Here is a 26,591-nt window from a genome sequence, read left to right as displayed (position 1 = left end):
GCCCCCTCCACAGGACACGCAGGCGCCCTGGGCTCCGTCAACAGGTTGGGCTGGCGACGACTATATGCAGTTCCTTATGGGATTTGTAGTTTTACTGGCTCCAGCTGGGCCGTCAGTCAAAGGGACGACAACTACAAGTCTCGGCGGCCCCAGCGTGACGGGCCCGGTCACGTGGCAGGGGGCCGACCGGGCGTGCGTGCCGCCGTTGATCCGGTGCTGCAGTGAGGAGGTGGTTCTCGCCCGTGTTGTGTGTGTGTGCGTGTGTGTGTGAGTGTGAGTGAGAGAGCGAGTGAGTGAGTGAGTGAGTGTGTGTGTGGGGGGGGACTCGGCTTGTTGTTGTCGGTGACTTCCCCCTCCCCTGCACCCTTCCCCTTTCCCCGCCGCCGCTGCAGTGGCCGCTCCCTGGGCCGTAGGAAATGAGCGATAACGATGACATCGAGGTGGAGAGCGACGTGAGTCCTGGGGCTTCTTCCTTCCCGTACGGGTTGTCAGGCGGGGACAGCGGCCGGGGCTCTCCGCGGGGCGACGGCGGCAGGGGGTCGGGCAGCCTCCTCCTCTTCCCCTTCCCCCCCCCCCCCCCCCCCCGCCTCCCCGCCTTTGACTGGGACCGCCTCTGTCGCGCTCCCGGCTCGCTCCCCTCCGGGCTCCTAGCCGGAGCGGCCTTCTGGGACTGGAGGTGGGGAGGAGACACGCGGCCTTTGGGACCCCCACCTCCCCCCGTGGAGGAGGGTGCTGCGGCCTCCCGCTCCCACCCTATCCCGCTCAGGATCCGGGGGACTGGGACGGGGTGCGCCTGGGATCCCATTGTCCGGATCCCGGGTAAGGGGACGACGCTCAGGACCTGCCCCCTGGGTCCGCGATCACCCTCTTCCCGTGACCTGCGGATCCTGGGGGGTGAGGGAGAGCGGACAGGGGTTGGGAGTGCCCAGATACCCCGAGCTGGGTGCGAGGGGGAGGAGACAGTGCTCTAAATCCCCTCCGGCCGATGTCGGATCCTGGAAGGAGGGGCGGCGCTCGGGACCCCCCTGCCCCGCTACCGGATCCCGCTGGGGTGATGTCGGCGTGGGGTGGGGAGGGAGGGAGGGGGGTCGGGCCGACTCCCCACCCGCCGCTTCCTCCGCCGCCGGCATTTTCTTTCTTATTATTGAATGTGAAGTGTAAAAATAACTTCTATATTTTCTATTTTTTTTCTCTCTTATTCCAGGAAGAGCAACCGAGGTTTCAATCTGCGGTACGTCTCCTACTCTCCATTTCATTTTCATTTCCGTTCAGTTCTAGTCCTTTTTGGGGTCAGAGAGAAAAAGAGATTGTTCTATTATTTTTAATATTGTAGTAAACTCTCCTGTTAACCGCTAAGGTGAGGCGGGGCCTTGTTCTGGGGTTCTAGGTGGGGGGGGTCGGGTTTGCAAATCTCATCATTCTAGACTCAGGTGATAAGTTTCAGTGGACTGTAGGTGAGTGAAAGGAGCTGTTTGCAAAGAAATGAATCGTTCAGTAGTTTTCACGTGGGTGATCTAGCTGTCACTTTGTAAGTGTAAAATGAGAAATGTGTCATTCTGAAGTAAATTGTATTATTTTGGGTCAAAGTTGTCAGATTTACTTTGGAACAAGTAGGTTCTAAACAATACATGCGTAGTTGTGTGAGGCTGAAGCCACATGCGAAAAATCATCTTTAACCAAAAGTCATGTGATTTCTATAGGCCTATAGAGTCCAGCACAACCTGGTATTTTTCTAATGCAGAAATTAGAAATGTAGAGGAGCCAAAGGTTGAATAGGAAAGTGTCACAAACAGCTTATTGTGGTCTATTTGCGTTGAAGGAGAGGTATAAAGAAAATAGAAAAATTGTTGAGGAAAGCGTGGCATTGCAGAGACAGATTTGCTAAAAGGTGGCGGTTGAGATCATACAATGTTATCAGTAATTTCTCAGGGTTTTGATATTAATGTTCTCAGTAGATGTTCTGTGGATTTAGATAGACACTAATCTCATGCCTTTCCAGTCTGGGACAGTGCGGTGAGTGTTCCATGAAGAGATTAGAGAAAGAAAAAAAGAATAGACACAAATAAATCAGAGTCAGAGGGAGAGAAGTACATCAGAGTGTCTTAACATTTGACAAATGGGAACGGTACAGAGTTTATAGAATGGGAGTTCAAAAATTCAGATGCCTCTGGGGAGCCCAGGCAGTAAGATCATCAGGAATAAAGTAGAGAGCAGAGGTGAGGACTAGGGCTCTGGACAGCACATGTCTTTACTGAAAAGACAGCCGTTAAACTCCAATGGGTTGTTGTTATGTGGGAGTGAGGGCTCACTGTTGCCAGATCTTCCTGTTTTGAAGAAAGATTAGAAATCCAGATTTTTTTACTTTTCTGATTGTTGACATGATGTTTGGGGACTTGTTAGAATTTGCAGGATGCCACTTTGATGCTTCTGTTATCACAGGATAAAAGCATGTCCACTGCCTTGTACCTACTGTTCAGTAGAGCAAAGTTTCTGCAGGTTCTCCAAGCAGATAGGCATTAAGAAAAATGTTTATTGAGAGCTAATATTTCCATAAAATCTGGAGTATGAAGTTGTTCCATAAGATTTAAAAAATTATCCCTGGGTAATAGTCACAAAAAAGATTTTGCTCTATTTTTCCTTGAAGTATTGTCAGATACTTACCTTTACACATGTATTTGGAAATTCAGTTCCTTTTTTTTAGTTACTATTACCCTTAATGGTGTGAATGTTGAGTTTCGTGTTTAGAACCCAGTCTTTTTAAAACATTCCCCCCCCCCCAAGTTTCCAGTTATAAAATGTATTCCAGGGCTTGATCACGGTTGGAGGATAGGGATTGGTTAGGCCTCCTTTGCAGAATGATTATTTGAATTAGAATTACATTGGCTTTCCAGTGAGAGAGTTTTCTTTGTGAAAGTTTGGCTTACAGTTCTTGAAAGCTTTCTGCTTTTCAAAATATCCACCCACATGGGTATTGATGTAAATTGCTTTATTAAATTATTAAAATGTTTCCACTCTCCTAGAATGCTAATGTCATTGTTTTTCTTAGATATTTTTAGTTTGGTGTTAAGGTGCCTAAGATCTTTCTCTTTGATTTTGGGAGGTGGGCAGTGGGAGTGGGTTTGATTCTGTGTTTAATTTGACACATCTATTTGCTGAAACTTTTTTGTTTAATTTTTTTTCATTTTTATTTTTGAGAGAGAGACAGTGCGCGCGCGCGCGTGGGGGAGGCTCAGAGACAGAGGGAGAACAGAATGTGAAGCAGGCTCCAGGCTCCACACTGTCAGAACTGAGCCCGATGTGGGGCTCGAACTCACAAACCGTGATATTATGACCTGAGCCAAAGTCGGACACTTAACTAACTAAGCCATCCAGGCATGCCTATTTGCCGAGACTTTTAAACATTATCTGGCACAAAATAATCATAAGAGCATGGAAAGAAGAAGCAACAGATAAATTTTTATGGCATATCAAACAATTATCATGAACAAATAGGGTAAAAAGGATTTCGGGGTTCTTTTCTCTGTGAATACATCACTTTATTTCCTGCCGTTTAGTATAGGTAATACATTTTTTTTTAATTCGGAGGGAACTATTCATAAGCTTTGTATTCAGAAAAGGTTGTGGACTGTGAACAACCAAATATTCAGGACTACAGAAGAACTTCTAACAAGTTATTTGGAAGGTTCTGTGGGTCCTAATGTAAAAAGAGACCCTCATTTGTCTGTTATGAGGTCACTACAGTAGATACAGCCTTACTGTGTGAGAAATTTAAGATTCTCTGCAAGAATAGTTAGGAAGTGAGGTTAACTCTAACAGAAAGTGAAACTGATTTGGTGAATTTTTTTTTCTGTTGCCTCAGTGCAAACGGAAAACAGCTTCTCCAGTGACCAGTAAGCTTTGTAAAGGAAATAATATTTTTATTACTAAATTTTATGCATCTCACAGTCCCACTGGTATTATCTTACTCTTTTTTAGAGGGAAAAATCTGCATTTTAGAGAAACTTTTCTGGGACGGGTATGTTTCATACGAAGTAAATCCTTTTTTATTTCTGTTTGGGAAGTTACTTTTGGAAACAAGTGAAAGTAGACGAGAAATGTAGGGTTAGTGTGTTAGGAAACTCAAGGCTTATTATCCATATCAGCTGGATGTGTTAGAGTTACAGTATATCTGTTAAGGGGTATAAAAACAGATCTGTGCAGTTTCACGTGTGGGTCTTCCTCCTATTAAATATTTTTAATTTCGTAGTGCTCTGTGCTTTGTTGGGAATTACAGTCTATTTAGAAGGGAATGAGCTTGGTCGTCTTTGAGATTGGAATTTACTTGGAAGCCACTGTCTGTTTGACCTGGAATTAGTTGCGTAGAAGTGCTGCACGCTGCATGTGTTTTGTGTGTGCTTCAGAGTGTTGACAGTGGTACAGAAATGCCAGGCTTGCTTCTTAAATACGCCTGTTTGTTAGAGTAAAAGGTGTTCTTATGTTTTAAAGTCCTTTTTCAAGATGCCCGTAATGGCGAAATTCTTGATCGTGGAATCTAACTTGGTTTTCGATTAAAATTTCATGACCAAGACATTTTTAATTTCTCAAATGGCTGTAGTTTGATAGCATATTTGGATAATAGCATTCCCAAGTTCTTTTAGGCACCAAATGATGCCAAACAAAACAACACAAAACAAAAAACAAACAAACCTCAAAAACATATGTATTTAGTTGATTTTAGAAATGTATAGTAGGCATTTGGCTTCTAGCAGGAGAGGTGTTGGGAACTTGAAATTTATATCTTCCTATTAAGGACCTTAGTGGTTTCTCGTCACAGCTGCCCATTATTTCATGTTGCAGTTTTCATGTTGATTAAAATTAGTTAAGTTGCTTAGAAATTCAGTTTTATTTCTCCTGTTTGCTTCCCATCAGAAGTAATAAATAGATCTTTTCTGATGAGAATTTTGAACCTGTGTATTTACCATGGTTGTGTTTAATAAGAGTAGTTTATTAACAATAAGCAACATTATCTCTCCTCTAAAATGCAATCTTTGAATTTCTCAAAGGCAGTACGTGTTTAGTGAGCAACTTTCAGTATATGCTGAGCATTCTTTGTATTGGAGTTAAGAAGATTCTCCTTATAGGTGGGGTTAGATGTCATATAGCCCGGAAATGGCATCGTTCTTGAAAACCTTGTGCGTCCTTGAATAATGCAGCATTATTTCCCCCTGCTGTTTGCCTACCTAGAACTTGTAGGAAATGAGGCTGCTAACTGATGTAAGGCCTTGAAGGAAGATACATTCTCTGTGCAGTAAGTTGGAAGGAAATAATTTAAAGAGATTTCCCTCGATTTTGAACACACCTCCTTAGCTTGAATGACCTCCTGCCAGTTTAGCAACTTCTTGGCTAGCAAAATAATGTTTGCTTTCAGCATATAATAACACTTAAGATACACGTGTTAGTTAGTGTCAGAGGTGGACAAATTGTAGGTGAAGATTTTTACTCTGGCTGCCAGTATGGAAAGTTTGGTGGAAATAAAACTGAGAGGCTGGATAAAAACCTTGGCAGAGATGTCAAAGCTGGAAGCGATTTGGTGCTGGAGTTCCTGTTGAGCATCTGTGGGCCACTCTTCAGTATCGCACAACCCTTTAGGATTTCTGTTAGCCTGGGATGCCCTGAAGGAAAGGTTTTTTGGCAGAAACTGCAAATTGAGTGTAGTTGAAGAGTGGCAGCATCCAGCCACTGCTCCTATAGGATGTAAGGAGAAAGGCATTTGTGGGCCAGCTGTGTAGCCCAGGAAAACCTCTGCTGTCTTCTAGAATTTGTTTGGTCCCATTCATCTTCATTCTCTAACATCTCAGTATGGGCAACAGAAAGCTGGCTGATTTCTTGAGTTGAGCTGTATTTAAGACACACAGTTGTTTGCCCTTCCTGCACCCCACTCCCACCCCCTTGTTTTAAACTAGTTTTGAGTTTGTGGGAGGATCTCAGATGCTTTACACTGGAAGTCTTTACCCTGTTTTTCATTCTCAACTCTGAAATCTTGGCTCTTTCGAAAAAGGTTTCCAGCAAGTGAAGACTGTTAACAAAGCAGTGATAAGCCTGGCAACTGGCCCTCCATTTGGATGATTTGGGGCGAGGGGGGGCAGGGGAACATTATTATCGGGCTGGATGGATCTCTGTGGTTTGGAAATGTTTCCTGAACAGAATTCTCAGCATTGTGTAAAGGTTTTTCATATGGTCTTTCAAGCCACTAGAGGTATCATTTAGTCTAGAGTTGCCTGGAGTTAGGCATGTTAGTTCTGCATATTTTTAATTTGCTCTTTCAGATGAGGCCTAGGGAGGAGACAATGCATCATTGCCATTGTCTCTGAGAGCTTTGAAATTGACTCTGGTTAAGACTAGCTGCTTGGGATGGACATGGCAACAGGGATTGGTCTAAGATTCTACCCTTCTGCTAGTTAAATTGGGCCTGGAACCACCACAGAAATTCCATCCACTACTTCGAGAACAACAGTCCCCAGCCTAGGCTTTCTACCAGGCAGTGGACTGCTGCCTTTCCTTGTTGAGCCAACTTCTCAAACTTGGCTGGCTCCCCAGATAAGAAGCCAAGATTTCTGCTCATGGTCCACAGCCAAGTTCACTTAACAATCCTCTAACCAAAAGACTTGTCCATTTGAGTCCTTTCAAGGCTCAGTGAATGGGAAGGGGTAGTGCATTGTGGGGATGATTTTGGTGTTAGATTATACCTGGCTCCACCTGTCTAGTGCAGGCCTGAGTGAAGCCAAGTTCAACTTGATTCTAACCTTTTGAGATATGCAGGACTCTCCCAGAAAGAAAACAGACAATTAGGATTTTATTTGTATCAACGAGAGGAATTGTGGGTAACTCTGCTGTCACTGCTTCTGTGCACAGCTCTTAAGCCGGGAGGAGGGCCAGGAATCAGGGTGATTTAGTAGACAGGAGTATCTTGGGCTGCTGCTGGAGACCAAAGCTGTGCAATTAATTTGCATATAAATAAACCATCTTAGGGAGTAGGTAACAAATGCTGGAGAGGCAGATGTCCTCTCCACCTTCTCAGTGCTTTAGGTAGAGTCAAGGTTAGAACCCAGCCCACCTTACCTGTGTAGGTGACTAGAGGGGACAGTAAGTTAGGAAAGGACTGGGTACTTAAATATGTTCAATACTTCCAAGTTATTTCATACTGCTGTTAGAAGGCATCGGCATTCTTGTTCTAATGCTGTGTGGTGCAGCACACCTACCTCTAGCCTTAAGTTATCTGGTGTCCAAGCTTGATCATTCCCTCAGTGTCCCCCTAGATTTCATATATCTTTGGAGTTCAGCAAGCACTCACTTTACCACGAATTCAGACTTTAACAAGGTTAGGAGGGTGTTAGAAGTGCCCAGGCATCTGCCCTGAAGATGAGTTGCCATGCCATGTAGAAAGAACCATGGCCATGATGGGAACCAGGTGTCCGATTCAGCAGAGCTAGAGGCGAGGTGTTGTGCTTGAGACACGAGGAAGGGACTTTGGTTACCACAGCTCCTCCCAGCCTCCTCTTCCTCTGTAATGACTCAGACTTAGGCTTATACAGTAGAATTCTAAGTCCTTTCATTCCCATGACTTGTCTTTATAGATTTTTGCCTGTGCATCTTGTCTAGTACAAGGATTCATTTGAGGCATTCTTGTCTAAGCCAAGTTATTTACTCTTGTTGCTTCATATCTAAAGTGCCCGGTGCTCTGTCTGGGTAGGTTAAAGCTACCCGAAATTTCCATATACAGACTTGCTCTTTGAGTAGCTCAGCGCAACCTTGTGTATTCAGGGTAAATTCTCGGAGTATATTATTCTCCATAATTCCCAAAGTGTGGAAGTGATCAAGGTTCTTGCTTTAGACTAAGTGTCTGTGTTCCATTTGGAGGAAATGCTCTTTTATTAGGGACCTGCTGAAACTCTCTTGCAGTGCTCTCCAGCACTCTCTTTTGCCTGAAGCCAGTGTATTTTGCCGCTTGTGATTTGTCACCAGTCTTTGTCGCTCTTCAGCTGATAGTTCTTTGTGATTCTAAGCAGGACAGGATAGACTTCGGTCCAGTCTGTGGGTATTTAGATACTGCCAAATAAGCTTGACCTGCCACAGGTGCCTGAGGAAATTTATTCAGAGCCTGTGAGTGTCAGATGATTTGCTGTCTAAGAACAAACTTTCTGGCATAGCCTGTGTGAGGGGAAGCCCTTGGCAGGATGGCACCGTGGATCCACTTTAAAAAACAGGAACTCAGAATGTACTTGGTGTCTTTATCATCTCTGTCATAATCTCAGATTCACGCATCTGGCTTTTCTAGAGGTTTTAGTTTCTATTGTATGATTTGGTGAGCAGGTCTTAAACTAGTCCCTTTTAGCAAGCTGGAGCCCAGAGCAGACTCATGGTGATGGGTTTCACATGAAAAGCACTGCACCAGTGACTTTACTCCTTTCCTGGGCACCCACCATGAGGAATCTCTTACAGTGGGGGTGATCACATTTTATGAAGGGGCCCCTCTGGAGCTTTTCCCTGGTCACTTCCTAACCATGGACTGGCGGCTGTTCTGTCACATAAGTAAGTTGTGGGGGAAGACTGATGTTGCAGGAGAGTTGCACTTTGTCCCCATGAATAACTTTTATTTTACTTATGCATGAGCTGGATGCATCGAGCTACTTTGGATGTTCCTGTCGCAAGCCTTGCTCACCCCTTTCTCCCCCTTTAGCAGATCCTAATTCTGGAGACTCCTAACTGCCCACCTCGACAAATCCTTCCCAGCCCAATCGCCAGGGACAGCGCTGACAGCATATACTTCCAGGCTATTCCCCACCCACCTGTACCAAGCAAAAGGAACGACATTGCTAATGTGCTCTTTTTCCCATTCTTCTAGGCTGACAAACGGGCTCATCATAACGCACTGGAACGAAAACGTAGGGACCACATCAAAGACAGCTTTCACAGTTTGCGGGACTCGGTCCCATCACTCCAAGGAGAGAAGGTGAGTTTATGGAGAAACTGATGGCCACAACTAACTTGGAACTTGCTGTGGGGCTTACCAGGCCAGTCACCTATCTGGAAGGAAATTACATGGTTTCCTTACTTTTTGATTTTTTGGGTATCATTACACACCTACTCTGTCCTTAGCAAATAACGACAGATAAAATGCAACCGCTTGTAAGACATTAGTAGGAGTTCTCTTTTAAAATCAGTATTACTCGGGGCGCCTGGGTGGCGCAGTCGGTTAAGCGTCCGACTTCAGCTAGGTCACGATCTCGCGGTCCGTGAGTTCGAGCCCCGCGTCAGGCTCTGGGCTGATGGCTCTGAGCCTGGAGCCTGTTTCCGATTCTGTGTCTCCCTCTCTCTCTGCCCCTCCCCCGTTCATGCTCTGTCTCTCTCTGTCCCCAAAAAAATAAATAAACGTTGAAAAAATAAATAAATTATTAAAATCAGTATTACTTGTAAAAAAAAAAAAATTACTCCTTCAAGAATTTATTATAAGTATAGTATAGGGAGCAGCCCATAGAAGTTTGGGATAACACTAAGGATTTCTGAGGTTAGTGATTCCCTAGACCTCCACGAGAATTTCTTTTGTATAGTTCGAAGTTAGTACTTCTTTTAAATGAGACCTCTCAGGAATGTATGTGAACCAACCTGGACACTAGTGATCTCCCAGTTCCAACAGCTGTTATTTCAAGGCGTATAAAGAGCATGTTAAGCCATGGGACAAAAGACTTAAGGAAAGAGACATGTTCATACGAAATGGAGGGAAAATAGTAACTGATCTTCTCCTGCTTCCCTCCGCCCCACTGATGGCCTTCCAGAAACTAATGTTTTCCCTGGAGAGGTAGGCACCAGCTGTTTCTACGTTTGAAAAACAAAGTTGGAAGCTTTGAGTAAAAAGCGTATGGGTTGGGGTCACTTCTTGGAATTTGGAAAAAACATCTGTTTGCACAGTTAGTTATATCCTGAACACAGAACGTAGCCAGCTGCTCTCTGCAGCAGTTCAGTGGTAGAAATGGCGGACTGGAAAGAGGACCTGTGTATTTCTGTTTAGTGATACAGTGTTTAAAAAAACAGCTGTTTTAAGAAAAATCATTGCTCTCAGGTATACTTTCCGTAGCTCTCCTGATTCAGTTCTGTGGGTGGGGGTCCTGAGTTTGGTTATCCAGAGCCAAATTTGGAACCATTATAGTTTCACTTTGTTTATACTGTCACTCTGGTAAATCATGTGCTTTATACCTTATCTGAGGTGTGGCCTTGTATGTGGCTGAAGCATGGAGTAAGTCTGACCTTTATGAAAAAACAAAACAGGCCAGTGAATACCTAGTATTGCAAAACCAGAATTTGTCATGGGTTAGGCCTACTTAACGTGGACTTGCTTTAAGTGTCCTTGAACTAAGGTGCTTACCTAGGATAGCAGCATTCCTAGACACAACACCGTCTAAGCAGCACAGGAAATCTTTATGATGGGGAGACAGACTCATTCTTTTCATCAAAGTACACACATGCAAAGAATTATCTCTTGTGTTTGTTTGAGCTGTTGACAGTCAGTGCTTACTCATATGCCATGGTATCGATTAAAACGACTTTGGTGAATTGAATGGAATGAGCTCCCTTCTCTTAGGTCTCACATCTAACCAGGAGTGGCACCAAGGCAGTGTTTCCCAAGGAGTGGCCTTTGGATCACTCATGTCAGATTCACTACTGATTCTTAGACATTCTTAAGTTTGAGGACGCTTTGGGAGAGGTTGGTCATAGGAGCTCAGCTGTACCATTTTCCTTATCCAGCCTATTTTACATTACCATAATAATCTTCCTTAAGTCCTTAAAATCACAGTATCCTAAATCTGTTGTCTCCTTTCTTCAGTGAAGTTGATGATTTGAATTTGGTAGCTTCTTAAACTGAATAGTCATTCGTTGTGGCCAGTTCATTTATTCACTCAGTCTGTTCATCGAATGCTTATTTGAGGTTTTTCTACATGGCAGGAACTGTTCTAGATACTAGGGAGACAGCCATGAACAAAACACACAAGCAGAAGCGCTGATTCTGGTGAGGAAAAGATAGAAAATGAGCTAATAACGTAAAATATATATAGCCTTTCAGTTAAGTGCTGTGGAGACAATTAAACAGGGAAGGAAGGTTTGCAGTTTTCAATAAGCCAGACAAAACTCACTGGCAGGGCAACATTTGAACAAAGGTTTGAAGGAAGTGTGAAAGAAAGAACCATGTACCTATCTGGTGATGAGCAGTCCAGGCCAAGGGAAGGCAAGTGTAGTAGCCACAAGGCAGGAACCTGGGAGCACTGCCGGGCCTGTCCAGAGCCGAGGCCAGAGTGGCCAGGCTGGAGCTGCAGGGATGGTGACAGGAAATGAGGTCAGAGAAGTAGCAGGCATAAGGGAGAAGAGCAGTCAAGGGGCCAGGTTATGTGGAGCTCATTAATAAAGCCCTAGTGTGGGAATTTACCAGGTGCCTTTGTAATTTCAGAGTCCTGTTCTGTGTTCTAATCCAGACATTTCACACGGAGCATGAGTAAAGTAACCCTGAGCCCCTTCGCATCTGAATTCCACCGTCTACATTGTTTTCCTTATCTGCCAGCATTGTTTCATAGATGCTGTAGGGAGTCTAGCAGGAAGAGTGCTTTGTCTCTCAGTCTTCCCTGTGCTCATTAAATGTTGTAATTTTTTAAAAATACGGTATTTGAACCTAAAGGAAATTGGCTAATTCTTGATTTGGATTGCAGTAATTAAGGTTGTGACATTGTGTAAATAATCGTGAGTTTGGGTGAGCTTCAAGTGGATTCTTGCAGGAAAGCCTCCAGGCTCCTTTGATTTGAGCATTTTTAACTTCCATGTGACTTCTCACTTAATATTTGAATCATCTGTCACGTGTCCTAAGCATTTTGATTTTTAATGCAAAACCAGTACTGAGTGAATTGGATCCTAACCAAGAATGGGGGATACTTGTATTAAAAAAATAGCTTTAAATGTGAGACCCAAATTCTATCCTCGGCTTCCTTTATTTATATTGTTATCATAAACATTATAAAAAATGATCACCTTCTGTGTAAGAAAAAAAAAATCAGTAATCAACATCTGTGATGCAATGTAAAAGTAAGCACAACAGTTCTCTGAGGTATTATGCTAATAGAATTGGACGTTTGCTATTACTGCTGTTCCTGCCATCATTACTGTGTCAGAGATGAGGAAGCAACTTGAGATCATGGTCCCTGTCTGTAGCTGAACAGGGACTAGAACGCGGGATTGCCAATTGCCAAGGTCAGTCTTTCTACCATATCTTGTCTTTACGTTGGGAGCTCCCTCAAGGTACAGCCGGTATTCTTGGCAGTATGTCATTCAGGGGCTATTGCTAGAATAGTCTCCTCTGAGGTGGTATATGTAGGTGCCACTGAAGTGCAGACAGTTGAGGATCATTTAACTCTGTACGTTTTTCTGAGTCCACATAGCTTCTCTGAGAAATAGACCATTGTAGTTGGTGGTCCATTTGGGTTTTGCCATAGGTCGCAGCGTTAGCAAGTAGACTCTTGAACTCTGTTGTGTAAGTTTCTTGTTGCCCATGTAGTTCTTCCACTGGACATCCCACAGGGAAAGATGAGATGGAATTAGAACCATCAGCCAGTCAACCAGAGTAAGGGAGTAACGACTGTTCTCTGGGAAGACATTACTTTTCTGGAACAGAATTATTCTTTGTTTTAAGGGCAGTAGGTTGGGTGCTAGGGAGGGTTACCCGATGGCTTGCTGGCACTGAACTCATCCTGTTGATGTGGATTCAAGACCTGGTGGCCAGCCCATTAGTTTGCCTTCACATGGGGATATAATTCTTCCCTCCACCCCATAAGTTAGCCCCAGCATCCAATCACACTGTCTCCTTAGCGTGGTTGACTTCAGTGATAAAAGGTTCTGTTGCAACATTGCCATTTATAGCTGTATGGTGGTTTATAGAAATTTCTCATCTTTTAAGTCTCTTCCTAAATGTGTTTATCTTAATGTTTATTGGTTTCAGGCAGTTGTGCTATGGATTTCTCCTTTCTGGATAGAGCTGTGTTAAAAAGAGAGAACATAACCTAAGATGAAAATAAAATCGGGGTTTCTTTTAGTGAGCATTAAGTTCAGAATTCTTTCCTTTTGGATGAGAACATGAGGGCACCGCCCCAGTCAGCTCCTGCCATAGACTCTGGCACGTGGTAATTCCCAGTACGTAGCTGTGGAGTGAGAGTGCCAGAGGAAACCGTGGGCTTGCTCAGTCCTTGAACAAAAGAACATCAGCCAACATGGTTGTGCTCACCTGTTTAGTTAAGACCCAAGACCTATGTGAGTGCTGTAAAGGTTTAAAAGGTATAATAGTGTCTTCTCTTGAAGGTCTTGCTCCCTTGTTGGGAGAGAGGATTATATGTAATACCTAGCAATAATAAGGTAACATGCTGAGCATCGAAGGAGAGGTTAAAATACTGAGCTAGTCTGTTTCATTTCCATGAAAGCCCGCTTCCTTAACATGTTAAGGCGTCTGTCAAATAACTCACTTGTAACAGGGAACCTGACAGTTCTTATAGCTGGAGGTCAGTGTCCTGTTAAAGTCACTCAGCACTGTGACCAGGGCACTTATCCCAGTTCTAATTGTTTGTGTAGCTACCCGGTGAATGTCTGCCCGTCCTCCACACTACACCATAAGAAGTACCACGAAGGCAGGGAAAACAGCTTCTGGTCGTATTGCTTCCCTCAGTTCCTGGCACAGGAGCTGTGCAGAGTATTTGTTAACTAAAGGAAAGAGGCCCCCTGTCCATCCACTCCGGCCACCTTATACTGGGAGAGGCTCATTCTGGTGGGCGCCTCTTAAGGCGTGCAGTTCATTTGGCAACACTGTTTCTACATCATATGGGGCTGTTGAAGGGATTATGTTGTAGATGAAAGTAAGGCACATCCCTGCCCTTTTCACCACCTTACTCATTATTACCTGACCAGACTCCAACCTGTGCAGTAATTTGCTTCACAACTAGGTTTTTCAAAAATTTAATTTTCTACCTTAAATTTATTGTCCGTGGTTGCCCGAGTCTCCATTAATCCCTGGGTTCAGCAAATGTAAGTGTACTGATTTATTGAATTCCTTGTAAACTGTTTCTGTGCTACTGAAAACCTTTCCAGGGCTTTTCAGTGCCCCTCAAGGTAAGGATTGGTATTTTATGTTCTCTAAAGAAGGTGCCCACCTTGCCCTCCTGCTTTTTCTCCCCCTTCCCTGACTGTGGAGCAGTGTACACCCTCCTCTTCTCCCCCAGAAATGTCATCTGTTGGAGTTCCTTCCTTCTCTCAAGGCCCAACTCCAGCCTTACCGCCCGGATGACATCAGGGTTTCACAGTGAAGAGACCCACTCACAAGGGCCCCCCAGCCTGTGCACCCTTGGCTGCTGGAGTGCCTCCATGTTCTCTTTGCCTGGGCCTGTCTGCCTGCCTGCCTTCACGGCTCATATCAAGCAGTTCACCACCCAGAGAACCCCACAGTATTGCTCCCCCATCAGCCCCAGTGGTCATGGGCTTCATGGGGCCTTGCCTGTGTCTCCCTTTTCTCTGTGACCATCTTATCACCTAGCTAAAGGGTGTGCTTCTCGAGGGCAGAAGCCTTGTCCACTCTTCTGGAAGTTTCTGCAGTGCAGAGCAGGGGAAGTTTCACTCCTATGGAGAGGACTAGAGAGCCAGGAAACCGTACCTAATGCTTTTCCATCTCAAGATTTGAAGGATACCCGGTTGGTTTCCAGGGCTTCCCTTCAGCATTTCTTTCCTTGCAGCAAAATTACAAAAGTTTAGGAAAAATGGGAAGAAGAAAACCTCCCCTTCCTCCAACCTATAGCTTTCTTTTGTTCTAAGATTTGAAGACAAGTGTTGCCCAACAGATGTTTAATGTGAGCCACAGATACAATTAAAAAAATTTTTTTTTAATGTTTGTTTATTTTTTGAGAGAGTGAACAGTGAGGGGCAGAGAGCGAGGGGAACAGAGGATCTGAAGCAGGCTCTGCACCCTCAGCGAGAGCCTGATGTGGGGCTCAAACTCACGAACCGTGACATCATGACCTGAGCTGAAGTCAGACGCTTAATTGACTAAGCTATCCAGGCACCCCTACACTTAAATTTTCTAGTTGACACAGTAAAAAAGTAAAATAACAGATGAAGTTAATTCTAATAATATATTTTATTTAACCTAGTATGCAAAAATAAATATGACTTCAACAAAATCCAGTATATTTTATGCTTACAGCACAGCTTAATTTAGTCTAGTCACATTTCAAGTGCTTATTAGCTATTTGGACAACCATGCAGTTTAAAGACCTGTCTCCCCACTGGACACTCCACTTTAATATGACTGATATTGGGTGCCATCTTAAAGTGAACGTCAAAAGAAACTTGCCTTTTTTAGTTCTCCCCCAACAAGCTGCTATTATGAAATCCATGGAATAATTGATGGCATCTAAGAAGCAAGGAGATGATGGTATTACCAATCTGTGTATTCCCTTCTGGTTTCTTCCTCTGCACGCCTTACGTGGGAGAAATGTTACAGCTTGCTGTTTTCACGTACCATGCCTTTTGCCCAGCTGATGATGTATTCATATATTTAGTCATTAGGCATGTTTCTGTTGGCCATTTAGGTTGCTTTTCATTTTTTGATTTTATAAATAATGTAGTGATGACCATTTTGTTGCAGGTGACTATTTCCATAGAGTCGATTCCAAGAAGTTGGATTGCTAGGTCTAGGAATAAGAACACCTGGGTTTTGCCATTTGTTGCCAGAATTCCTCTAGAGAGGATTGTTTTCATGTCTTCATTCTTTCCTTTCTTATTCTTTAAAGCAAATTCAAAAGACTAGTCTTTTAGGGGCGCCTGGGTGGCTCAGTCGGTAAGTGTCCGACTTCGGCTCAGGTCATGATCTCATGGTTCGTGAGTTCGAGCCCCGTGTGGGGCTCTGTGCTGACAGCTCGGAGCCTGGAGCCTGTTTCAGATTCTGTGTCTCCCTCTCTCTCTCTGCTCTTCCCCCTCTCACACTCTGTGCCTCTCTCAAAAATAAACAAACATTAAGAATAAATAGACACCTTATTTAAACACAAAAACAAAAACAAAAGACTAGTCTTTTGACAGTGTTTTGAAAGTACCAGTATTACCATCACTGGAATTTTTTTGAAGAGGGGGAATTAATTTAGTAGGCAGAGTTAGTAATTAATTTTGTATTTTGTTTATTACCTGGAAGATTAAATCCTTTTCCACATGTTTATTTACTAGTTGTATTTTCTCTTTGGGGAATGTGTGCTCCTGTCCTTCATGGTGAAACCTTGATGAATAAGTGTCACACCCTCATCTCAAACTACCAAGGGCACAACATGTTTGAAACATGATTTGTGTTGACTCTTAAACAAATGTCTGACTCCTGGCTTTAACTAAGCCCCGTAAAGAGTATGATGCCTTCCCATAGTAAGCCACAAAATAGTCTAGGCTGGGGAGGGCTTGGTAGCAGGAAGCTTTGAGGGTGGCTCTGATCCCACAGCCTCCCTTGTTGGCATTGATGGGGGTTCCATTTAGGAATGAACCACTTTAATGCAGGCCCAGATTTATTGTGCAGATTCTTTAATTTTTATTTTCAGAAGATGACTATTCACATGGAAATGTATATAGGCTTTGCCCTAGCTTTCTCTTTACCTTAATATGTGTAAAAGGTTGTGCAAGGTGTCAGAAAATAAAGGTTTTATGTTTCCTAAAATATGTAGTGCAAAACAAATGTCAGTTAGTGAGTAGTTCTTTTTTCATTCCCCAGGATGTGGCATTTTGGTTCTTGAGGGAACAAGGCAGTGGTAACATCTGATTTTGACAGTGAGGAGGGAGGAGGAAAAGTGGTGAATACGACTAAGGTGATTACTTCTCGAGTCAGGGTTAGAACCCCAGGGAATAGCAATGGTGTTCCTAATGTGAACATTCTAGCACTACTCTTCTCTTCCTTACCTCTCTCCGCCTGCTTTCTAAGATAACGTGGCTTTTTACACAAATCCAGATTACTGTAATAAGCTTTACATCTCCAGAAACATGTGGAACTGTGCCTTATGTAAAAAGTTTTGATTTAGTAACCTTGGATTTTATCCTCATGTCAGTGTTAACTACTTCAAGAAACATTTGGGGCCTTAAGAAGGTTCTAATTAGAATGAAACTCTTGGGTTTGATCCTTTTGTGAAATAATGTAGTCACTTCTTGCAACACATGAGGTGGGTGCACTGTGTTCCCAAATGGAGTTCTAGTCAAGTGGGTGCCTCTCGGGGCTGAGTTGACCCTTTCTTCTGTCTCCTTATTGCTGTGGCACAAGCTGGAAAAGGGGCAGGAACCTGCTGGGCCCCTTGGCCACACCACAGTGGGTCTTCTTTGTCCATATTGGTTTTATCCTTGTTAGGTAACGAGGCTAACCGCCCTGTTGAGGCTGGTGTTTCCCCTCCTCCGGGGTCAGGTTCAGTCCTAGATAGATGCAAGCTATCTTGCATCCTTAGGCTTTTTCTATTTGTCTCTTCTCTGCTAGAAGCCTGTTTGGTTTTTACTTGTCTTTAAAAGAAAAAGAAAAACAATCTTCCTTCAATGCTGCTGTTATTACAAGCTACTTTTTTTTCATTTCTTACTTTGTCAACCTAATTTTAAAAAACTAGTCTTCAGCTTCAGCTCTATCCCTGCACTCATTAACTGTGCGGGGGTGATTTACCTAAACTCTGACTCCTCCAAGGAAACCATCCTCCCTGGGTCTTTATCGACATCAGTGTAGACAAATCACATGACTCTTTCGTAGTCCTTTCCGTCCTGCTCAGACTCTTCTCTCAGACCATGCTGTCAATGCATTTCTGTCCATCTTTTTTTATTACTTCCACAGTTTCCTCTGTGCTCCCAAAATAGAGGTATCCTGGAGGCCTTGGTTCAAATCCTGACTCTACTACCTGCTACTAGGCAAGTCAGAGCGCTGTGCCTCTGTTTCCTCATTTATAAAATAGGGGACGTAATACATCAGAAGGTTGTATGAAGACACCTGGCATTAAATAAGTGCTCAGTAAGTGTTAGCTGCTGCCATTCTTATCATCGTCATCATTTGTACTGCTGTAATGCAGCTGGGGCTTTGGAACAGGACCTGGTGGGGCTGTCCAGTGAATTTTTTGCATGGCTCCCACAGGTAAAGGAGGAACCCGAGGAGCCACTTTACATTGACTCGCACGGTCACATAAGAGGCCCAGTACCTCTTTGGTCCCCCCAGCCACAGTGTGTGCTGTCTCAGGGCTGTGTCCAGACCATTAAAGAGATCAGTTTCTGCTCAGAAAGGCGGAATCAGAATTTGTGCCTCCTAACTGTAAAACCTAGCAGGGAGAAAATTATCCCAGTTCCTAACAGGTATCCAAAGGCAACAGTCCATCTGTGGACACAAGGACTTACCAAGTTCGGTCTGCTCAGTCACTCACTCACAGATTGCTGACTTAGCTAACCCTGCATTTCAAAAAACAGAAACCGAAAGAGCCCTGGGCCATTCCATAGTCCATGCTCTAAAGCCTGGGGCTGCACACAGTCCTACCATAAAGCCCAAGGTTCTTGTCTGTTTCTTTTTATTGTTCACATAGTAGAAACTCCTAAAGGCGCGAAGGGCCTGCCCACACCTTAATCTTGTGGCCAGGCATGTGATCATATGGTTTGGAAAGTCAGGAAGAGGGGATTTTAGATGTCTAGCATTTTCTCATCTCAACCTTTTGCTGTTCCTCCAGCGCCAACCCCCGCCCCCCCACCCCGGACTAGATACGCATGTAAATTTGGGGGAATTCTGTATTCTGTGCTTTAAGTTTTCTCTCGTTGGATTTTACTTGGTGAGTACTCTGGGAAGGGCACAATTAATAAATTAATTGAACCATTCTTTTGGACTTGGCTAAGAGGTGGCCTGGGACGCTTTTGCCTTCAGGGGATAATGGAAGGGCTGTGCTTAGCCCTCTGGAGGCCTTGAGCCGGGTGTATACCAGTCCCACCTTCTTTGGGGACCTCTGTTCTGAGCATCTGTGAATTTTATCTTCATGTGAAAACTGCCCTGGAATGGAAACTTGCACCACTCACAGGATCTTTTTCCCTTTTTGGTTTGTTGTGCTCTGCTTACTGCTCACTTTCACTTCATGGTTTCATGTGAAGAAGAAACTGGTCGCACACAGGCTGCTACTCAGTGTGGTATTTCATTAAGAGTCCTCACCAAACATTTTCAATCTTGCTTCTTTCCCCTCGTCCCAGCTGCAAATGAGTAGTTAAATAAGGGCTAGTGTTGCTTTCTGGGAACTGTTAGTGGAAAAAATAGGCAGACTTAAAGAGAGACTGGGATGTGAATATGCACAGCAACTGGATCCTGATGGGGTGCATAGAATTTGGAAGGCTGATTGGGGTCTCAGAGAATTTCTAGTCAGATAAGGAACAGCCACAGAGAGGGGCGCCTGGGTGGTTCAGTTGGTTCAGCATCCGACTCTTGCTTTCAGTTCAGGTCATGATGTCACAGTTCCTGGGATTGAGCCCCGCATCGGGTACTGCACTGACAGCATGGAGCCTGCTTGGATTCTGTCCCCGTCTCTCTGCCCCTCTCCTGCTCACGCTCTATCTCTCTCTCTCAAATAAATAAGCTTTAAAAAAAAAAGCCACAGAGAGAAAGATTATATCTGCAGTCACAGAGCACATTAATGACAGAGCCCAGAATGCAACTGTCTCCTGGATGCCTAAACTCTTCCTTGCCACTCTGCCACCTTTCCTACAGTGCTACTTCTAAATTCCATCTCTAGGGGCACCTGGGTGGCTTTAGTCGGTTAAGTGTCTGCCTTCGGCTCAGGTCATGATCACGCAGCTCGTGAGTTCGAGCCCCATGTCGGGCTCTGTGCTGACAGCTCGGAGCCTGGAGCCTGCTTTGTGTCTCCCTCTCTCTGCCCCTCTCCCACTTGCACTCTGTCTCTCTCTCTCAAAAATAAACATTAAAAAAAAATTCCTTCTGTAGTATCTAGAGAAGCAGAGTATTTTCATTACTCCTTTCTAATTATGTGCCCCTTTTTGTTTTTTCATTTTATACCCTAATAATTAGACCTAATAAGTCCCCTTCAGCAGAAATGGGGAACAGCAACTGAAGTAGCCTTGCAGTCAGAGTTGCAAGCCCCGGTGGCACGGTACTCTCATTCTTCCTGCAGAAGGTGCCCTATTCAAGAAGCACACCTGGCTCAGTCTCCACTCTCATGCCTATGCCGTGCTGTTCTCCCTGCCCAGAGTGACCCGTTCCCACAGATGTCACCCTGGGTTAGACCAGGCTTCACTGTTTCAGGTGGGAGCGCGCACGTGTATGCCTGCGCACACACAGAGGCCGAGGCCCATGCCTGGCACACAGTAGGTAATCACCCCAGCCAGAAGCCATCTTTCCCATGGCCTTCCTAATCTGTGCTACTCAAGTTACAGTTGTTGGTGCTGCCCTGTGGTTTGTCTGTGTATAGATATATTTATCTCCTCAGCTAGATAGTAAGTAAGCTTCTGGGCTAAAGAAGTCATGACTAATACATTTTGTTTCCCCACAGTGTCTGCTCGGTTCCTTGCATATAATTTGCACCAGATAAAAATGGTTGAATATGAACAATTTCCTTTTGAGGAAATTGCCTTAAGCATGCTATAAGAGGAAAGCCTGGAAATTCTAGTACTTGTGAGGACTGGTGAATAAATCCAGGCCTTGCAAACACTCTGATGCCCAGCCCAGCCCGAGGTATATAAATTGAGATTGTCAGGATTTAATACAAGTGGATTTAGTTTTGCTATCCTGAGTGTGGATGTTTTCTCTGCCTTTTCCCCCCTGTTGTGTTCTGGTTGTCAAGGACCCGCCAGGATTGTAACACAGAATTGTCGAGTACTGCCCTACCCCGAGTAAGAAATTTTGCTACTCCTCAGAAGCCTCGGTGGCCTGAATGCCACACTCAACTTCTAGACTGCCCTGCCTTGGGCATCAGTCCTCTTGGCTTTGTACCATTCTACATGTTTGGCTAGTTGGCTGCTTGGCCGTGAGTAACTCTGGCCATGCTTGCAACCTGGAGGGAATCTTCCAGGCATGTTTGGCCTTCAGGGGCAGAGTAACCTGACATCCATTTTAATGGCTTATCAACTTGTTCCTCTAACAGGGCAGTGCCTAGGTTGCCCACGGCTGTGGTAAAGGTGTGGTTGCTTCCTGAAATGGCCCAATCTCATGCCCTTCCTGTGTTGACATCAAGCTCTGACAGCTTTCACAAAAGCCTCTTTAGCCAGGAAGGCTGAAATGGTGACACAGCAGCACAGCTCAGTTGGAAATAGGTAACGCAGTCAGGGTTTGTCTGAAATGTAGGGACCTTGGGGAAAAATTTTGAGCCTCCTCCAACTCCGAGCTGGCTCCCACCGAGATCTTGCTCTTGTCTCACTGGACCAGCTGCCCGTAGTCACACCCTAGCAGAGAGTGAGTAGCCTAAGCTCTCGGCTAAGTAGTAGTTCAATGTTTTCAGACATGGCCAGGCCGAAAGTTGAAAGCAATCTAAAGAACCAAAGGGGATGGGGGGAGTACAAATTCAGGAGTCAGATGGATCCGAGTTTGAATCCAGGCTCTGCCACTATCTAGCTGTTGACTTTGGCTAACCGAGTAAACTTCTCTGAGCCTCGGGTCCCTGGTGGAGCCGCCTCTCAGAGAGTGCTGCTGCATAAAGCACTCGACGCCTTGACTGGCACAAAGAAGGCTCTTAGCAGCGATTCCTGTGTTTCCTCAGCCTTGTCCCACCTCACCCTCCTGCTTCCATTCCCCTGTGCTGCTGTTGCAGAAAGGCATGGTTTCCTCACCGCTTGGACTAGGTCTTTATTTTGTCCCCTTTGCTTTTTTTCATATTGCAACAGGCATCCCGGGCCCAAATCCTAGACAAAGCCACAGAGTATATCCAGTATATGCGAAGGAAAAACCACACACACCAGCAAGATATCGATGACCTCAAGCGGCAGAATGCTCTCCTGGAGCAGCAAGGTGAGCACCTGAGCCGGTGGGGCAGCCGGCCCTGCTGTGCTCCGGCCAGGTCAGGGCTTCGCACCTGGGCCTGCAGAGTCAGAACCAGTCACGGAGCGCGTGCTCATAAGCAGCGGCAGCCCTGCTTCTTGGGCCTGAATAGTTGAGTGTTAGAACCATCCTGAGGAAGGACCTGAGCCGCCAGTGAGGGAACAGTGGAGTCTAGGGGTTGGACATTTGGAGACTTTTTTTCTGACCTGATCTCTCCCCTTCTTGGGGCTCAGGTGCTCTGTCTGCGGTAGGGGTCACACCTGGCATCAGGTGTCTCAAAAGAGCTTTGAGGTCCTTGGATTGGAGTGTGCTTTGTAAGTACCAGCAACTCCAGGTTTTCAGGGACAGTGAGCCCTCCCCGTTGTCAATGGTAGTCCAATCAGGGCAGCCTATGGGCCAGGCCCATGCTGTTCTCCAATGCTCACACCCACCTTTTCCTACAACCACAGGGGAAAGCGAGAGCTGATCAAGTTCTTTGTTCCTGGGGAATTCACTTCTCTTCCTCCCTCATGGAAGATGCAAGTAAAAGGAAATGCAAGTAACCACCTGGGTTAGAACACCTCAAATAAAATAAAATAAAATAAGATAAAATGAGTGGGTTGACCTTCCAGGCTCAAGATGAGCTGAACCCCGAGGGATGGGCAGTGGGGGGCAGTATCGGGTTGGTTACTGGGCCACGCAGCCTGCATGGAGGGGCTGTGTGTCGAGAGGCCCAGGTATGCTGTGTGCATTGGTGACTTGCTTCCAAGTGTCCAGCTTGTCTTTCCAAGTGGATCTTGTACGAGAGAGCTAAGCCAGAACTTTTCTTTGGCCGACATCTTATGTCATCCTTCCCTGCTGTTGTGTGGCCTTCACACCCTTGTGGAGCCTGGCATTGCCAGGCCATCTTGTCTGTCATTGTGCTGCTGGGTCCCACAGGGAGCGTATGCTCCTGTCTCTACAGTCGACTTCCATGGCAGGATGGTGACATCACAAGCCTTCTCTTTAGGGTTGGGAGGCATTGCAGAGTGGCTGGCCATGTCCACTGGGCCCCCAGGTCTGGCTGGGAAAGGAGGAAGGAAATGAAGTGTGTGGGTGGAACAGGCACCAGGAGGGAGTTACTTCTGAGCCACCCTGAGCCTCAGGGGCCAGCAAGCCCTTCGGAAGAACAGGCTGGACCCTGAGCTGAGACTCGGTTGCTTCCCTAGTCTCCAGAAGGCTGTAACCCGCTCGCTTGGTTGCCTTTCAGTCCGTGCACTGGAGAAGGCGAGGTCGAGTGCCCAACTGCAGACCAACTACCCCTCCTCAGACAACAGCCTCTACACCAACGCCAAGGGCAGCACCATCTCTGCCTTCGATGGAGGCTCAGACTCCAGCTCGGAGTCGGAGCCTGAAGAGCCCCAAAGCAGGAAGAAGCTCCGGATGGAGGCCAGCTAAGCTCCGCGGGGCAGGCCAGCAATACAAACTGTCTGTCTCCTCCATCGTCCCATCCTCCTTTCAGTTCATCCTTAGAACCCTCAGAACCATTTAAGAGACTCTTGTTTTCCTCTTTTCTCTCTTTTTTTTTTTTTAATTTTATTTTTACGTAGAAGCTCTTGGACAACAGCTCTCGTTCTCCTTCCCCATTTCCACAAGCTTTTTTTTAATGTTTCCCTTCAGGGATTCCCTGTCCCCACCAGGAATTTTTAAACCAAAATACCCCAACTTGGCAGCTTTTTCTGTGGAGGACAGACGGCCGGCCGGACCTCTGAGCACATGGTGTCCTGACCACCCACCAGCTCCTCCAGCCCCGCCGGGCACATGCCCGGAGGACTCCTGCCCCTCCCAGGCCTTTCCTCCCAGGCCACCCTCACCTCCGTTTGATAGACTTTGTGAATCTGTGGACTGCTCTACTTTAAGAAGATGACCAGTTTGGAGTAATCAGAATTAATCCCCCTTCTTTTTAAGTTTTTGTTTTTGTTTTTTTCTAAAAAGCTATTTATCGCTCCTATTGAAAGGCCAGATCCTTGAAGAAGTTTGTGGTATAAATACAAGTGGGGACAGATTTGCAGCACAGAGTCTTTGGCCTGTTTCACTCCTGCTTCTCCCAGCCAACCTTAGGGAGGGCTGCGTGACACTCGTGTGGTATGTGTGGGGACAGCGGGCAGCAGTGAAGTGGTAGCCGCCAGGGGGTGGTAGGGGGTGGGACAAGGAGGGAGGATCGGGTCGGGTAGAGGTTTTGTATTGAGGGCCAGTGATGATGTTTTGATATTTATTTTCTGCTACTGAAATTTGAATCTGAGTGAATTGTCCCTATTTCTGATGACGTCGGTATTGCAAAGCGACAGATTCATAAAGTAATGATCAAATCTTCCTTTCTTTCCGTGTGTATTTCTAAGAAATAGAGCCAACTGATTTTGTATGTAAATACCAAGAGCAATTTACCTGGTACTAAACCCGCACCCCAGTGCGGACCCTTCCCCACCCTGACCCCCTTCCTGTTCCAACTGTCCTGGACCCCGTTCCCATTGTGTGATCCAGCCCTGGTCCTGGCTACGGTCAGCAGATCCCAGTGAAGGGTTTTGTGTGTTTAGGCCTCATTTCTTTGTCTTTTTCCTACTCCGTTCCTGGCATTTGCTGATTTCTAGTGTGTACTCTGTAGTCTCAGTCCGTGTTTGATTCCATTCCATGGAAATAAAAAGTATGTTGTACATACTGCCCAAGAATTGTCTTGCAAGTTAAGGCTTTCCCCTTTACTATAAGACTATAAATAAAAACTTATTTTATCCTTCTTGGTGGTGGTGTCTTCTTGCCCTTGTAGAGGCCAAGACGGTTAAGGAAAGAGCCCTCTGGAGGCCATGGGGGGAAACCTGAGAGAGAAGCAGAGGTCACTTACGTGGGCTTGCAGAATGAGGAGCTCCTCTAAGCCAGAGCACCCCCCTTTTTGTTCTCAGGGCTCAGCTCCGCTGGGCCGGCCAGGGAGTGGGTAAACCAGTGGTGGTGACTTTGCTTATTGGATAGAAGCTTTTTTTGTTCCAACAGGGATGGGGTTAACCAGGGCAGCATTTCTAGATACAGCTCCTGCTAAATAAATGGCCCTTGGGGAATTGGTAGCCCAGAGCTGTGTGTTTGGGTTTCTCCTGGTAATGAATGCCCAGTTTGGAAGTGACTGGTGTTCTCCAGGTCCTTTGAGTTTCTAGAGAGTTCCACCACAGTAAGAGGAGGCAGCAGAGCTGCCAAGCACTAGTGGTAAAGGAGGCTTCAACAGCACCGAGTTAGCTCTACTCGGCCTAGGGACCAACACTGGCCTCAACTCGTTTGACCTCGAAAGGAGGAGAGTTTATGGCCAGAACACAGCTCAGCTTTGGTTTTCCTGTCTGGCTGACAAGAAATACTGCTATTCCTAGACCAAGGGAGGGAGTGAAGTTAAATCAGTTCTTCGATTTGTCCCTGTCTTTAGAATGGTAATGCTGGGGCTTCTGTCAACCAGATGTCAAACTCAGAGTTATCTCTTTTTAGTTAATGGGAGTTGACACGTAGGCTGTGTTTCTACAACAGGCAGTTTGGAACATGACCAAACCAAGCCCCCAAAACCATGATTGCAATTAGGAAACCAAGGATACTGGGAGAACAACATCCCATTTATTAAAGGCACTCCTTTCTAAGATAGGAAAGAGACAAGATTAAGAAAATGGGAACGAAGTCGAGTGATAAGGTCGAAGAGGGTAGTAAGCCCTCTAAGTTAGGATGCCTTCCTTTTTTTTATTGCCCTTTACCATATCTCTTTATATGTCCGGCCTTAATTATAAATCTCAGACACAGCTAGCTTGGTCAGGGTGGGCCTTAGAAGCAAGCTGCAGGTGAAGGAAAACGTGGTCCCGACATGGAGGGAATGTGCAGCTGGGCTCCTAGGAGGTGGGGAACAGGACGAAGACCAGTCGAGCCAGCACGACGATAGGTGATGTCCCTGAGAGCCTGGCTTTCAAAGAAGTTGAGTTTTAGGCTTCTCAAAATTTCCGTAAACCAGTTGGAAGAAAAGGGCCACAACGGATAGCTGGTTCCAGGGAAAATTTGATCCAACTGACTGACATGCCGAGCAGACTGGCAAGTGGTGGAGGAAAGCCGGTGCCGCTGGGAGCAGCTGCCTGGAAAGGAAAGCAAGGTAAGAGACCCAAGCTGCTCGCTACAGGGGATGAACCAAAGTCCCAGCCAAGTTTCTTCTGGTCTGTCTAGGAAGCCAGTGTATGTACCCCCCCAGGACACCGACGTTTGACCACGGGTTGCTTTCACAGCGAGTCATGGTGCTCTGGCAGGCCTGCACAAAGCCAGAGAACCTGGTGACCTGCCTGGTCACTGCAGCAGGTGGCTTCACCGAGGGTCCTGTTGAAAGCCACCCCTTGTTCTTTTGCAATGGTAAGCTTGATATTTTCCTACCTTTCCTACCCTGAGTGCAAGGGTTCTTTTTTAAAATGGCCCAGTTTTTAAAATTCTTTTTTTTTTTAATGTTTTCGTTTATGTTTGAGAGAGAGAGAGAGAGAATGCGAATGGGGGAGGGGTAGACAGAGGGACAGAG

The 26,591-nt window shown here is 45.5% G+C and overlaps 2 protein-coding genes across 9 annotated transcripts in view; one reads left to right on the top strand and one right to left on the bottom strand.

Annotated features, from left to right (window-relative positions):
- The first annotated feature begins 175 nt into the window (after positions 1–175).
- On the top strand, positions 176–24,809 carry MAX (MYC associated factor X). Of its 4 annotated transcripts, none has more exons than XR_003422548.2 (6): positions 176–452; positions 1,205–1,231; positions 8,882–8,989; positions 21,907–22,030; positions 22,510–22,610; positions 23,289–23,417. XR_003422548.2 is itself a non-coding variant. In XM_027065929.2 (5 exons), the coding sequence occupies exons 1-5, from the start codon at positions 417–419 to the stop codon at positions 23,474–23,476; spliced, it is 483 nt and encodes a 160-aa protein (XP_026921730.1). In that variant the 5' UTR covers positions 179–416; the 3' UTR covers positions 23,477–24,809. The 4 variants fall into 4 exon arrangements, 2 of the variants coding, with proteins under 2 accessions (XP_026921730.1, XP_026921731.1); XR_003422547.2 differs by having other exon boundaries at positions 22,510–22,594; positions 23,289–23,415; XM_027065929.2 differs by lacking the exon at positions 22,510–22,610 and having other exon boundaries at positions 179–452; positions 23,289–24,809.
- An 829-nt stretch (positions 24,810–25,638) lies between these two features.
- FNTB (farnesyltransferase, CAAX box, beta) overlaps positions 25,639–26,591 on the bottom strand; it is a 77,175-nt gene continuing 76,222 nt past the window's right edge. For all 5 annotated transcript variants that reach the window (XM_053224564.1, XM_053224566.1, XM_053224565.1 and 2 more), the window contains one exon: positions 25,639–26,163. The gene's annotated coding sequence lies outside the window, so the exon portion shown is untranslated. The remainder of the gene's footprint in view (positions 26,164–26,591) is intronic.

This window comes from Acinonyx jubatus, chromosome B3, assembly GCF_027475565.1.
Source record: "Acinonyx jubatus isolate Ajub_Pintada_27869175 chromosome B3, VMU_Ajub_asm_v1.0, whole genome shotgun sequence".
NCBI classification, from domain to species: Eukaryota; Metazoa; Chordata; class Mammalia; order Carnivora; family Felidae; genus Acinonyx; species Acinonyx jubatus.
Note: the sequence above shows the minus strand (reverse complement) of the source record. Positions and strands in the feature narration are given on the sequence as shown.